This window comes from Rana temporaria, chromosome 3 (genome assembly GCF_905171775.1).
Source record: "Rana temporaria chromosome 3, aRanTem1.1, whole genome shotgun sequence".
NCBI classification, from domain to species: Eukaryota; Metazoa; Chordata; class Amphibia; order Anura; family Ranidae; genus Rana; species Rana temporaria.
In genome coordinates, this window is record NC_053491.1 from 398,389,394 (window position 1) to 398,402,408 (window position 13,015).

General features: G+C 42.5%; 1 protein-coding gene across 12 annotated transcripts in view; it reads left to right on the forward strand.

Moving 5' to 3' along the window:
• The window catches only part of AAK1 (AP2 associated kinase 1), a 182,138-nt gene that overhangs the window by 62,568 nt on the left and 106,555 nt on the right, over nt 1–13,015 (forward strand). For all 12 annotated transcript variants that reach the window (XM_040345885.1, XM_040345893.1, XM_040345887.1 and 9 more), the window contains exon 4: nt 4,230–4,372. In XM_040345885.1, the coding sequence (XP_040201819.1) occupies nt 4,230–4,372 (143 nt within the window). The remainder of the gene's footprint in view (nt 1–4,229; nt 4,373–13,015) is intronic.

Consider the following 13,015-nt stretch of genomic DNA (forward strand, 5'->3'; position numbering starts at 1 on the left):
GTGTTGGTGGGCATCCTGACTCTCCTGTAGTTCGAAGGAGGGGGCGAGCACGACACTATGAGCGGTCACTGTATCACAGGAGCGCGCCCGCAAAGACTCACCACCATGCGAGTGCTCTCCCATGACTGTGGTGAGTTCTTGCGGGGAGGACCGGAGACAGCCGCCGAGGGACCCCAGAAGACATGGATGGGGGCCACTCTGTGCAAAACTAACTGCACAGTGGAGGCAAGTATAACATGTTTGTTATTTTTAAAGCAATTTTTTTTTTCTTCCTATAGTAACCCTTTAATGCATTCTATGCATTGAGCTAAAAAGCCTTCTGTGTGCAGCAGCCCCCCTAATACTTACCCGAGATCCCTCTCTGTTCAGCAATGTCCACAAGTCTCTCAGCCGCCGAGATTCTCTCTCCCTGATTGGCCAAGCCACAACAGTGACCCTATTGGCTGCTGTCAATCAAAGTCAGCTAGCCAATCGGGAGAGCGAGGGGGCCTGGATCAGGGCTCCATGTCTGAATGGATGCAGGGAGCTGTGACTCTGCTTGGGTGCCCCCATAGCAAGCTGCTTGCTGTAGGGGCACTGAACAGGGCCAGGATCATAGAAGAGGGACCCGGGAAGAGGAGGATCTGGGCTGCTCTGTGCAAATCTACTGCAACAGAGCAGGTAAGTATAACATGTCAGTAAAGTCTTGTTTGTTTTTTCCACAAATAAAAATAACAATTACTTTAAACATTTAAAGAGGAGTTCCAGCCTGTACAACAAAAATTAAAAATTATTAAAAGTCATCAGCTACAAATACTGTAGCTGCTGACTTTTAATATAAGGACACTTACCTGACCAGGGATCCCGCTATGTCGGCACCCCCAGCTGATCCATCTATTGGCTCTGGGTGCTGGTGTCGGCATCTTCATTAGAGGAAACAGGAAGTGAAGGCTTGCGGCTTTACAGCCTGTTTCCTACTGCGCATGCACGAGTCGTGCTGTGCTTTCTGAATTTATGTAGGAAGAAATGTTTTTTTGTGCTATTTGCTGTAATTGTAGCCCCCTCCTTTTTTTTGTATTTCCTCTGCCAGTATGGGGTAGGAAGCGTGGGCCTGACACATCATCGATAATGTCTCTTCAGAGATCTGTCTTTCTGCTTTTTTTTTTTTTTACAACTCCTAGCTGGCAAGGCAATTTACAAGCAAACTGTCCTAAATGTGTGTATGTATGTATGTGTGTATATGTGTGTGTGTGTGTGTGTGTGTGTGTGTGTATACACAGCATAAGATTTCTTGCATTTTTAATTTGGGGATAAGACATATTTTCTTCTTTAAAGAAAAACTACTTTGGGGAACATTTATTAATGCAACTGTATTCCAAATCAACAGATTTGCATTTTGAATGCCTATACTGTATGTTGGTATTTCATATTTTTTTTATGGCCTAGGCAACAGTTGTAGTTTGGTGTGACTGTGAAGCCAAATGGCAAATATTTACCTCTTTTCTCTATTGCAGTGGTCTCCAAACTACGGCCCGGGGGCCAGATGCGGCCCTTTGCTTTTATCTGGCCCTTGGAGCGCTATCTCATCCACTGATACCAATAATGGGACACAATTCTTCCCAATGACACCAACAATGTGGCACAATTCCTCCCAATAACACTGACGGCAGTCACTTTGGATTTGGGGTTTGTGCAACTCAGCTTAACAATGGAGCACAATTTAGGTCAATGACACTGAAGATGGGCACACTTATGCCCACTGAAACAAATGGTGGGGTGTTATTTTTCCCACCAACGTCGGGACCTTTTCTATTCCCAATAGTCACAGTCCGGCCCCCCTAAAGTCTGAAGCACAGTAAACTGGTCCTTTGCTTAGAAGGTTTGGAGACCCCTGCTCTATTGCGTTGCAAATGCAGGCAAGTGATTCTCATTTTAGCCAGAATCGTGCAGCTCTAATAAAGGATAGTACAACCACAATGGTACTATCCTTAATTAGAGCTGCAGGATTCTGGCTAAAATGAGAATCACAATTTTTTTGCTTAAAAAATAGATCAATGTTCTCTCACGATTCTTGTGGCGTAAAATCATCTTTCACATTGAAACGTAAAAAAATAAAATTCGGCTAACTTTACTGTTTTTTTTTTTTTTTTTTTTTGTGGTAATTGAAGTGTATTTTTTCCCAAAAGAATTTAATTTGAAAGACTGCTGGGCAAATACAGTGTGACATAAAATATTGCAGCAATTGCCATTTTATTCCCTAGGGTCTATGCTAAAAAATATATAATGTTTGGGGCTTCCAAGTAATTTTCTAGCAAAAAATATTGATTTTAAATTAGGAAATAAGTGTCAGAAAAAGATTTGGACTTTAAGTGGTTAAACTTTTGCATTTACACACCATTTGCTCTAAGGCCCCTTTTACATGTGCGGACCGTATGTCCGCTTTTTTATCCATCCGTTTGTGGATGAAAAAGCGACATACATTGGTCCCTATGTGATTGCGGGTGTCAGCGGATAAACATCTGACGCCCGTAATCACCCGCCTCTGCAAACATTCGATTTTACTGACGGAAAAAAAACCTATTTTTTCTTCCGTCTGCGGATCAGATTGGATGAACATGGACACACGGTCCGTGTTCATCCGATCCCCCATTGGGGAGAGCAGAGAAAAGACAGGGCGGACCCTGCACAGTGTGCGGGGACCGCCCTGTCAGCCGCCGGCTCAGCAGGGATTTACGGAGCGATCCCCGCTGAGCTTACGGACACACGGGGCGGATCATTACTGATCTGCCCCGTGTGAAAGGGCCCTAAGAAGGAAGCCTTAGTTACAATGTTTCATGTTATTACAAACTTGGCAGACTGCCCGATTTTTTTTTTTTTTTCTTTACACAAAGAAGTTTATCCCTTTTTGATATAAGAAGGAAGCATTGGTTACAATTTTTCCTGTTAAGAACTTGGCAGACTACCCAGATATTTTCTTTTGACAGCTGAGTGAGCAGATAAGTCTCTCCACTTGGTTTATGAAAGAATCGGCAAACACTGCATTGGAGATCGTCAGGGGGTTTGAATCGAGATCACGATTTTTTAACGAGTAATTGTGCAGCTCTATCCTTTTTATACACAATTCCTAATAGTCGTGCACTGAAATTAAAAATCTGGTGCCAAAACTGAAGCCAAAAATTCAGGATGCACTTGACCAATACCTGAAACCGAAACGGACATTTGAGTTTTTTATTTTTATTTTTTAGTTAAAGTGACTGGCGTTTTTTTCATTGAAGTCAAGGGAATGTGACTTTGTGTGGAAGTCAAGAGGACGCAGCATGCCATTATCGGCACTTTTTCTTCCCTAATTCTAAAGAAAACATGTTATAGTGCACGGAACGTGCATTGCTGTGCATTGTGCACACGCTCTGCAATCTGTTGCTGCAATGCATAGATCACTTCATGTTGGCCCCCTTTGCAGGTATGGCCATGTAAAACAAAGTGCATGTACTGTTTAAAATCCAGTAAGTCACTGTCTCACTCTGCTCTGCACATGCTCAGTTTCTCTTTATTCTTGGCACTGTGCCTAAAATCAGTGAGTCACTCGAGGTGAATCTGCTGACAGCCTAAAGCTCTACTGTTGAGGGAGGAGGAATACAAACTGCTGCCACAGAGACACAAAAAAATTAAACTAAAGCTGGCCATACATGAATTGAAATATGGCTGGTTCAGCAGGAACAGGCCAAATTTTAATCTGTATATGGGCAAGTTGGTTGTTGGCAGGCGGCTCCCCGCTGTCAGAATACAATTACACAGCCGGCTGCCTGCTGTGCATGCACAAGCTGCGCTGTTTTTTCTGAATGGTCCCGCAGCCTTCTGGGACCAGTGAGGTGTTCTAGAAGGTTGGATTCTGGTGGATTTGAGGGGAAATGGGATCATGTACCTGTCAAAACCAGGTACCTGCTTGTCTCAAACCCACCCACCCCCCTTCATATAATGAGTCATGTATGTATCGTTTGTTTACTGTGCACATTGTATGCGTACTTGGGGGCATATTTATAAAGCAGTGAATGTGAAATTCACCAAACATTCAATGCAGGTGAACCAATTGCTGTCATTTAAAGCACATGCCCCAGGAAGCTCGTCTGCATTGAATGATTGGTGAATGTTGCATTTACTGCTTTAGTAGTATGCCCCTTGTGGAGAGGGTATTGCTTTACAGAATGATATTTCTTATTTTGATTGACAACAGTTTTTTTTCTATTCTGCAGGAGGGCAAGTTGTAAATCTGATGAACCAGCGTTTGCAGACTGGATTTACTGAGGCCGAGGTCCTACAGATCTTCTGCGACACATGTGAAGCAGTGGCTCGCCTCCACCAGTGCAAGACTCCCATCATTCACCGAGATCTCAAGGTAACAAGAGGGTCTTGCCTACTTGGCACATCATCGTATGTTAATAGGCTTGGTTATGTTCCTGTGGGAAACAAATCATTCTAGCTTCTGTTTTATTTGGATTGTGTGCCTATCTCTGGAATGCTTTGACTGTTTATAAAGATACTGTGGCCGTCTACTTGGCTTATTATTCTCACAGTTTAACAAAGGAAAAATAAAGAAAAATGGATTCCTCTGGACAGAGCTTTTTTTCTCAGAAAGTAGGAAAGTAGGTGCAGGAACTCAACCACAACACTGTTCAGATTTCACAAACACTAGAAGGGTCTTAAAGGGGCATTAAATACCAGGATTGCATTACATACAGAGTGCAGAGTTCAGGGGGGGTTACACACAGAGTGCAGAGCTGTCACTTGTAAACACAGAAACCAGACATCTGTGTTTACAAGTGATTGTGGTGAGCAGGCACCAAAGGGTCTGAGCCAAAGGTGGTGGAACTGAGTTCCCCCAAGTTCCCCCTGAAAAAAGCCCTGCCTCTGGATTCCCATCCAGTGAATTGGCACCGGAATATTAGGAATGCTTAAAGGCATAGTAAATGTGAAATACAATTTTATTGTATTTATTTTTTGCTTTTAAGTGTAAATGTGGGATCTGAGTTTTTGACCCCAGATCTTGCAATAAAAAGGACTTAAAATAAAATTTAAAGGACCCTGTCCCTCCGTGCTTGCGTGCAAGGGCGAATACACATGCGTAAGTCACGCCCACATATGTAAATGGTGTTCAAACCACACATGTGAGGTTCTGCTGCGATCGTTGGCGTGAGTGCAATAATTCTAGCATCAGATCTCCCCTATAACTCTAAACTGGTAACCTGTAAAAATGTTTAAAACATCGCCTATGGAGATTTTTAAATACTGTAGTTTGTCGCAATTTCACGAGCGTGTGCAAGTTTGAAGCATGACATATTGGGTATCTGATGTTACGATGAGTAAATATCTTTCACATCATACAAAAAAAGTGCCAACGTTCCTGTTTTTTGTGTTTTTTTTTATTCATGAAAGTGTATTGCATTTGAAACACCACTGCTCAAATAGCAGATTATTCTCTAGGGTCTTGGCTTATAAAATCTATAATTTTTGGGGGTTCCAACTAATTTTCTAGCAGAAAATACAAATTTAAACAACAAGTGGCAGAAAAAGGTCTGGTGCTTAAAGGGGAAGTTCACATTTACTGAAAAAAAAAAAAAAAAAAAAAAAAAAAAAAAATCTGTAAGGTGAACTTGCACTGAACCCCCCTCCTCACACATCGTATAGCTGCGTTACTGGGTCCGGCAGGGCGAGAGAGAGAGAGAGAGAGAGAGAGAGAGAGAGAGAGAGAGAGAGAGAGAGAGAGAGAGAGAGAGAGAGAGAGAGAGAGAGAGAGAGAGAGAGAGAGAGAGAGAGAGAGAGAGAGAGAGAGAGAGAGAGAGAGAGAGAGAGAGAGAGAGAGAGAGAGAGAGAGAGAGAGAGAGAGAGAGAGAGAGAGAGAGAGAGAGAGAGAGAGAGAGAGAGAGAGAGAGAGAGAGAGAGAGAGAGAGAGAGAGAGAGAGAGAGAGAGAGAGAGAGAGAGAGAGAGAGAGAGAGAGAGAGAGAGAGAGAGAGAGAGAGAGAGAGAGAGAGAGAGAGAGAGAGAGAGAGAGAGAGAGAGAGAGAGAGAGAGAGAGAGAGAGAGAGAGAGAGAGAGAGAGAGAGAGAGAGAGAGAGAGAGAGAGAGAGAGAGAGAGAGAGAGAGAGAGAGAGAGAGAGAGAGAGAGAGAGAGAGAGAGAGAGAGACCAGGCAAGTGACCGAAGGCACAGAGCCCAGAAGGAAGACCGGGAGGAGGGGGGAGGGGAGATGGAAGCGCCTGGGACCCGCCGGACTGATTTAGTTTATGAGCCAAGTATAAGGATCTTGTCCTTGTTCTATGGATTTAGTCTGTAGGTAAATATACTGAGATAATTTCAAGGAGTGCAAATTTGGGATCCAATACCACCCGAGTAGAACAGAGCGAGTTGAGTTGCAACTATAGTCTCCCGTTAAAGTTTGGGGCAATGCCACAACATGTAGATGAGGGCCTCAGTGGCTGAGGTACATCTAGGACACAGCGGTGATGTTGCCTATCCCCAAGAGTGATGCTTCTGTGGAGAATAGTGTACTCGGTGTACAATAAACAGCGCTGTGATGGCGAAAGGAAAACCTTCGGCAACACTTCCAATTCCTGAGTCCACTCCTCATCATCCAGTGGTACTATGTCCTGCTGCCATGAACTAAGCTGTTTTGAAGGGTAGAATATAAATCCCCAATTAACCCTCTTAGTGCAGGATGTGGAAGCCACAATATTGTAGAGGGGTTATAGTTCAACTGATAGGTATATGCCTGACTCTAGAGCATGAGGCAATTGGAGATATTTAAAAAAAGTTATTAGATAACTAATAGTGTTTTTTTAGAGCAGGGGTCTCCAAACTGCGGCCCCAGGGCCAGATGTGGTCATTGCTAGTTTTTATATGACCCTTGGGGCACTATTCCTCTCAATGATATGAGGAACTATTCCCACTGACACCAGCAATGGGGCACCATTTTGATACCAATGATGGAATACTACTCCTCCTGCTAATACCAATAATGGGGCACTCCTCCTCCTTATACCAATAATAGGGTACTACCACTCCTGCTGACCACCAACCCTGAGACCATATTTTTTCCTCAATGATGCTGGGCCCAGGACATTTTCTATGCCCCACTGGCCACAATCCGGCCCTTTTAAATTCTGAAGGACAGTAGATTGGCCCTTTGTTTGAAAAGTTTGGAGACCCCTGTTTTACAGTGTTAAGGGCATCTTGATCACTGGTCAAGAAAACGAATACCAGCCCTCTTCCAGGAGTTTCTTTAATGGGAATCTGAAGAAACTTTTCTAAAGATGGTGTCATTATTTCCTATTTGTTTACTAGTCACCATTTTATACTTCAGTTCCACTTTGCAACCTTTCAGGGTCATACTTTTACAAAGTTGGAGAAAAAACAGGTGAGTGTATTGGTGAAATGCAGTGAAGAAAATAGTTCTTGATTTTGCCGATCTAGTAGTAGGCTGCTGGTGTCTAACCTCCTCCTATGCCAGTCTTTCAGGCAGTGAGTACTTCCAGTAGTCGCATTCGGCTGTCTTGATTCCCTTTATTTACTGCCTTCAGAGCTCTGAGTGCTGTCATCTCTGGAAGAGATTAACAGGTCACATCTGTGGTGGATTAATAGATTAATCCTTTGCTCTCTGTGAGTGCTACTGGCTGGGATTGGCTTCCTGCTTGTTTGAAATGTGATGGAAGCACAAATTCTGACACTTTTCAAACGGCTTCCTGACTCCGTCAATATGAGGCAGTTATGGGGTGTGAAATCCCTCTCATCAGTGACACTAGTGGGCTGCGACAGCTTATTAAGGCTATTTGGAAGGATAAAAACATGGGAGCTGCCATTGCTAAACTAGCAAGTGTGTATTCCAAAGCTGTCATCCTTTTCCTACCCAATGCTGATTTACTAGCCTGGAACAAGCATATATATATATATATATATATATAAACCGGCGTTGAGGTGGCTGACATCAGTGATCAAGGCTCACGTTGGATAGCCAACTTGGTGATACCAAGCAGAATTGAAACATGTCTGTTAGAGCTGCACGATTCTGGCTAAAATAAGAATCATGATTTTTTTGCTTAGAAGATTGATCACAATTCTCTCATGATTCTCATGGCGTAACATCATCTTTCACATTAAAACCAAAAAATTGGGCTAAATTTTTATTTATTGAAGATGAAGTGTAATTTTTCCCCCCAAAAAATAATTTGAAAGACCGCTAGGCAAATACAGTGTGACATAAAATATTGCAGCAATTGCCATTTTAATCCCTAGGGTCTCTGCTAAGATATATATAATGTTTGGGGGTTCCACGTAATTTTCTAGTAAAAAATATTGATTTTAACTTAAGTTAAATAAGCGTCAGAAAAAGATTTAGGCCCAGATTCACAAAGCACTTGCGCCGACGTATCTCCAAAAAAGCAGCGTAAGTGCAAATATGCGCCGTCGTATCTATGCACCGGACTCGCAAACTAAGATACGCCTAAAAATAGGCTTCATCCCACCGACGTAACTTGCCGGCGTAGAGTGGGCGCATATTTACGCTGGACGCTTGTGGCGCTCCCATTGATCTTCTATTCAAATATGCAAATGAGGGAGATACGGCGATTCACGAACGTACGTCCATCCGACGCAGTGCGCGTAAAGTCATACGTCCGGCATAAGTTATGCCCCATAAAGGAGGTGTAACTCGGCAGCATCCATGCAAAGGGCTGCACCAGGGAACACAAGCCGGCGTATTTTACGTAGTTACATTGGACGTGAATATGACTAGGCGTAGGTTACGTTTACGCCATAGGCAGTGATCCGACGTATCTTGGAGAGTAGTTTCGACGTGATTCTGAGCATGCGCACTGGGATGTGTCCACGGGACGGCGCATGCGTCGTTCGTTATACGTATCTGGCGCTCGGCACATCATTTGCATGTGGTCATGCCTCATTTGCATGGCTCACTCCCACTTCCACCTACGCCGGCTTGCGCCTCGGAAACCCAGCACAGTTTTGGGAGCAAGTCCTTTGTGAATTCCATACTTGCCTCTCTGTGCTGCGTCAGCGTAGCGTACAGGAGATACGCTACGGCGGCATAAATGAGCGCCGCTGTCTGTAAATCCGGGCCTTAGACTTTAAGTGGTTAAACTTCCTGCATTTACACACAGAAGTTTGATATAAGAAGGAAGTTACTTACAATGTTTCATGTTGTTAAAAACTTGGCAGACTGCCCAGATTTTTCCTTTACGTACACAGAAGTTTATCCCTTTGTAACTAGGCTTCCTTCTTAGATTATTGTTTCCTGTTAAAAACTTGGCAGGCTGCCGGATATTTTCTTTTGACAGCTGATAAGTTTCTCTACTTGTTATATTAAAGAATTGTCAAACTCTGCATTGGAGATCGTCAGGGGGTTGAATCGAGATCACAATTGTGTGTGAATGGACACAGGATAACATGCTTGGGGGGGGGGGGGGGTAGTAAGGGGCCCAAATCTAAACTCAAGGAATTAAGCCATTTTAAAAAATGTGACTTTATCTTGTTAATGTAGATCTGACAGTTATGGTGTTCTGAGGAGCATCTCTGCCCACCCTCCTGTGCCCATTCACAGTTTTTTTGTCAATAAGTTCACAAAATACAAAGTCTCCTGGGGGATGGCAGCTGCTTGTGACTGCAGCTGAAGCAGCAGAGACTAGAAGGTCCAACATCTGAGCTCTGGAACTATTGTGATGGCTATTCTTCTTGGAGCTTAATAAAACAGTCAGATGTAAATTAAAGAGATAAGTCCACAATCTGTCATGCACCTTGTTGGACTTATAGTATTCCTGCACATACAGTATATCGGTGTGGCTGAACTCCTGGAGTTCAGCTTTAATGCTTTCTTTGCATTAAGGTTAAAATGACCCAATACCTGCATCCTTAAACACTTACCTGGCTCCTGTTACTTCTCCAGCCACTGTCTCTAGCACTGCTTCCTTTTTTCACAGGCGAAATTGAGGGCACTGGAGCAATAGGCTCATGCTGCTGTCAGTCAAACTCCTGTAAGGTAGGAACAGGGGCATATCTATGAGTATCTATGGACACACACAGCCAGGATGGCGTGTGGGTGCCTCCCTAGCGGCGACTGCTAGAACAGGTTGTAAGGGACATTTCTGTGCAATATCGTTGAACACCGTAGGCAAGTATTACCTCATTTTTATTTGAAAGAAAAAAAAATGATATCCTTCATCACTTTAACGCTGACAGAGAATGCGAATTTAAAAAAAAGAAAGCAGTGTGTTTTAAATAAAAAAAAAAAGATGTGACTGCATTGGATTGCAATGTTTTTTTTATTTGTTTTGGCAGATCAGACCGCTTGTTAATTTTAGCTGTATATTTAGCTGGAGCTCAATTTTAGCATAATCCTTAAACCTAATCCCTAACTCCAGAGCTGACACTTAAGTGACACCCGAACTAAAATGTAACATTAAAGCTCAGGTCCAGCTGGTACTTTTATCTTGCTTTGGATAGAATGGAAAAAGGTCTTGTCAGCTTTTTATTGCTGTCTGAAAACTTGGATTTCTGTCAATGTTTTTTTTGTGTAGGTAGTCTTCCCTTTCCATGCTTCGTTTTTGATTGTGAAGGGGATATGACAATTAAGGTGCTATTAGTCTAGTTTCTTTTGTTTTGTTTTAAAATATATATAAAATGTAACTACTGCTCTGTTCAGAGTTTGTGTACAGAGCAGCCCAGATCCTCCTCTTTTCAGGTCCCTTGCCGGCACTCCTGGTGTGTATATGTGTGTGTGTATGTATGTATGTATGTATGTATGTATGTGTGTGTGTGTATACATATATATATATATATATATATATATATATATATATATATATATATATATATATATATATATATATATATATATTAGGGTTGTCCAGATACCGATACCAGTATCGGGACCGATACCGAGTATTTGCGGGAGTACTCGTACTCGCGCAAATCCCCCCGATACCTAAATAGAATACTTCCCCCCCCTTTCCCCCCCACCGCTGCCGCCGCATCGCGCCGCCGCATCGAGGGACATGGCTAGAGGGACATTGCTGCATATGTGAGGGACATGGCTAGAGGGACATGGCTGCATATGTGGGGGACATGGCTGCATATGTGGGGGACATGGCTGCATTTGGGGACACATTTAAAAAAAGTATCGGTATTCGGTATCGGCGACTACTTGAAAAAAAGTATCGGTACTTGTACTCGGTCCTAAAAAAGTGGTATCGGGACAACCCTAATATATATATATATATATATATATATATATATATATATATATATATATATATATATATATATATATATATATATATATATATATATACATTCACACACACACACACGTAAATCTGTGGGTGTTGTCAGTCGAGACATACATTTCTGCCTTGTTTAGACAATACACCAATTGTTATTAGGCGTCGGCTGCAAATGTAGCCAGAAAAGGCTAAAGGCCATTGGAAAACTTCAGGTGGTCAGAATTAGGCAATTAAGGCCTCTATAAGTAATCCAGAGGATTACCACTGATTTGCTGCATCCTGATTCTTTGTGAGTAAGGAGAGCAGCGTACTGAAAGTCTTCTGAGAAGGTGAGGAGAGGATTGATTTTTCTGTGTGATAAAAATCAAGGCTATTGTTTTTCTGCTGTATGACCAGCAGTGTCTACCCAGCAGTAGGCTGTGTTAGACTCCATAGATAGGTTCCTGTGTGGAAGGTAGACGCCCAAAGTGGCCAGGGTTTATTTTATGTTTGATTTTGTTTATGCTGTTTGGATGCTTGCACTTGTTTCCAGCAAGATGGAAGAATAAACCAAAAATCTTTGTTTTCAACCGTCTTCGACTGCCTGTCTGTATAAATTCAGTGTGTAGTGAACCCATCCAAGGGGTCACACACCCCGCTACCGAGCTAACCCCTTATAATATATATATGCATGCATGCATGCATACATACATACATATCTCTCTCTAATTGTATTATATTCAACTTTTTAATTTATTATCATCAATTTAAATTAATATGAGTCTATTATTGGCACCTTTAGCGCAAGAAAAGCACTGGAAAAAAATGCATCCCTTTTGAATTGTTTGTATGTCTTCTCACTGGTCTGTTGTGGTGTTAAAAATCTTGCTTGCTGCATTTTTAGTCAGTAAAAAAAAAAAAAAAAAAAAGGTACCAAAAACGCATCGTAGCTGTGGGCACCTGGCCATGATAGCTTATGGCTTCACGGCCAGGCATGCACTGCACATGCACGAGTTGCGCTGCGCTCTCCTATTGGCCAGCCATTCTTCTGGGACCTGAGTTGTGCCCCAGAAGATCGCTGGCAGGGAGGGGCCACATAGGGCAAGAGGAGGAGTCACCTAGGCGGCTGAAGTCCCACTAAAAAGAGGGCACACCCCCCCCAAAGAAATGTCAGGAGGCGAGGAGTGCTTAAAGTGGAAGTTCTACTTTTGGGTGGACCTCCGCTTTAAGTGATTAAAGAGTTGAAATCCAAAATCCATTAATTTTATTTTCAAGCCAGCTAAGAGGTCATGGCTATATACACTTTAATGAAAAGATAAAAGATTGTGTGTTTTTTACTTTTGCTTCAATCGCACTGATCTTCTATAAAAGATAAAATGTGGTAGGTTCTGTTTGGTGCATCTCTGTGGTCCTCGGCTGCTTTTAATTTGACTTTCATATTGCTACGCGAAGTGTGACGTATGCTGTCACCAGTGTGGTTTGAGAAGTACTTGTTTTTGGCAGCCAAGTGTTGCCTAATTATAAACGTGCACGACACATCTCCTAACAGACGTAAACAGATCAATAATTACAGGTACCTAGGGAGATGGTGCATAGAACATTCTGTAAGGGAAAAGGACACTGGAGGGCACCAAGACCGTCAATTTCTTCTTGGTACTAAAGTTCCCTTCATGTGGATGTTTAATCAATTGGTAATTACATTTTTGTGTCTCCAAAGTGAGAAATATTTCTTTTATAAATAGCGAATTTAGCCAAGCTAGAAGACTCATTAATGT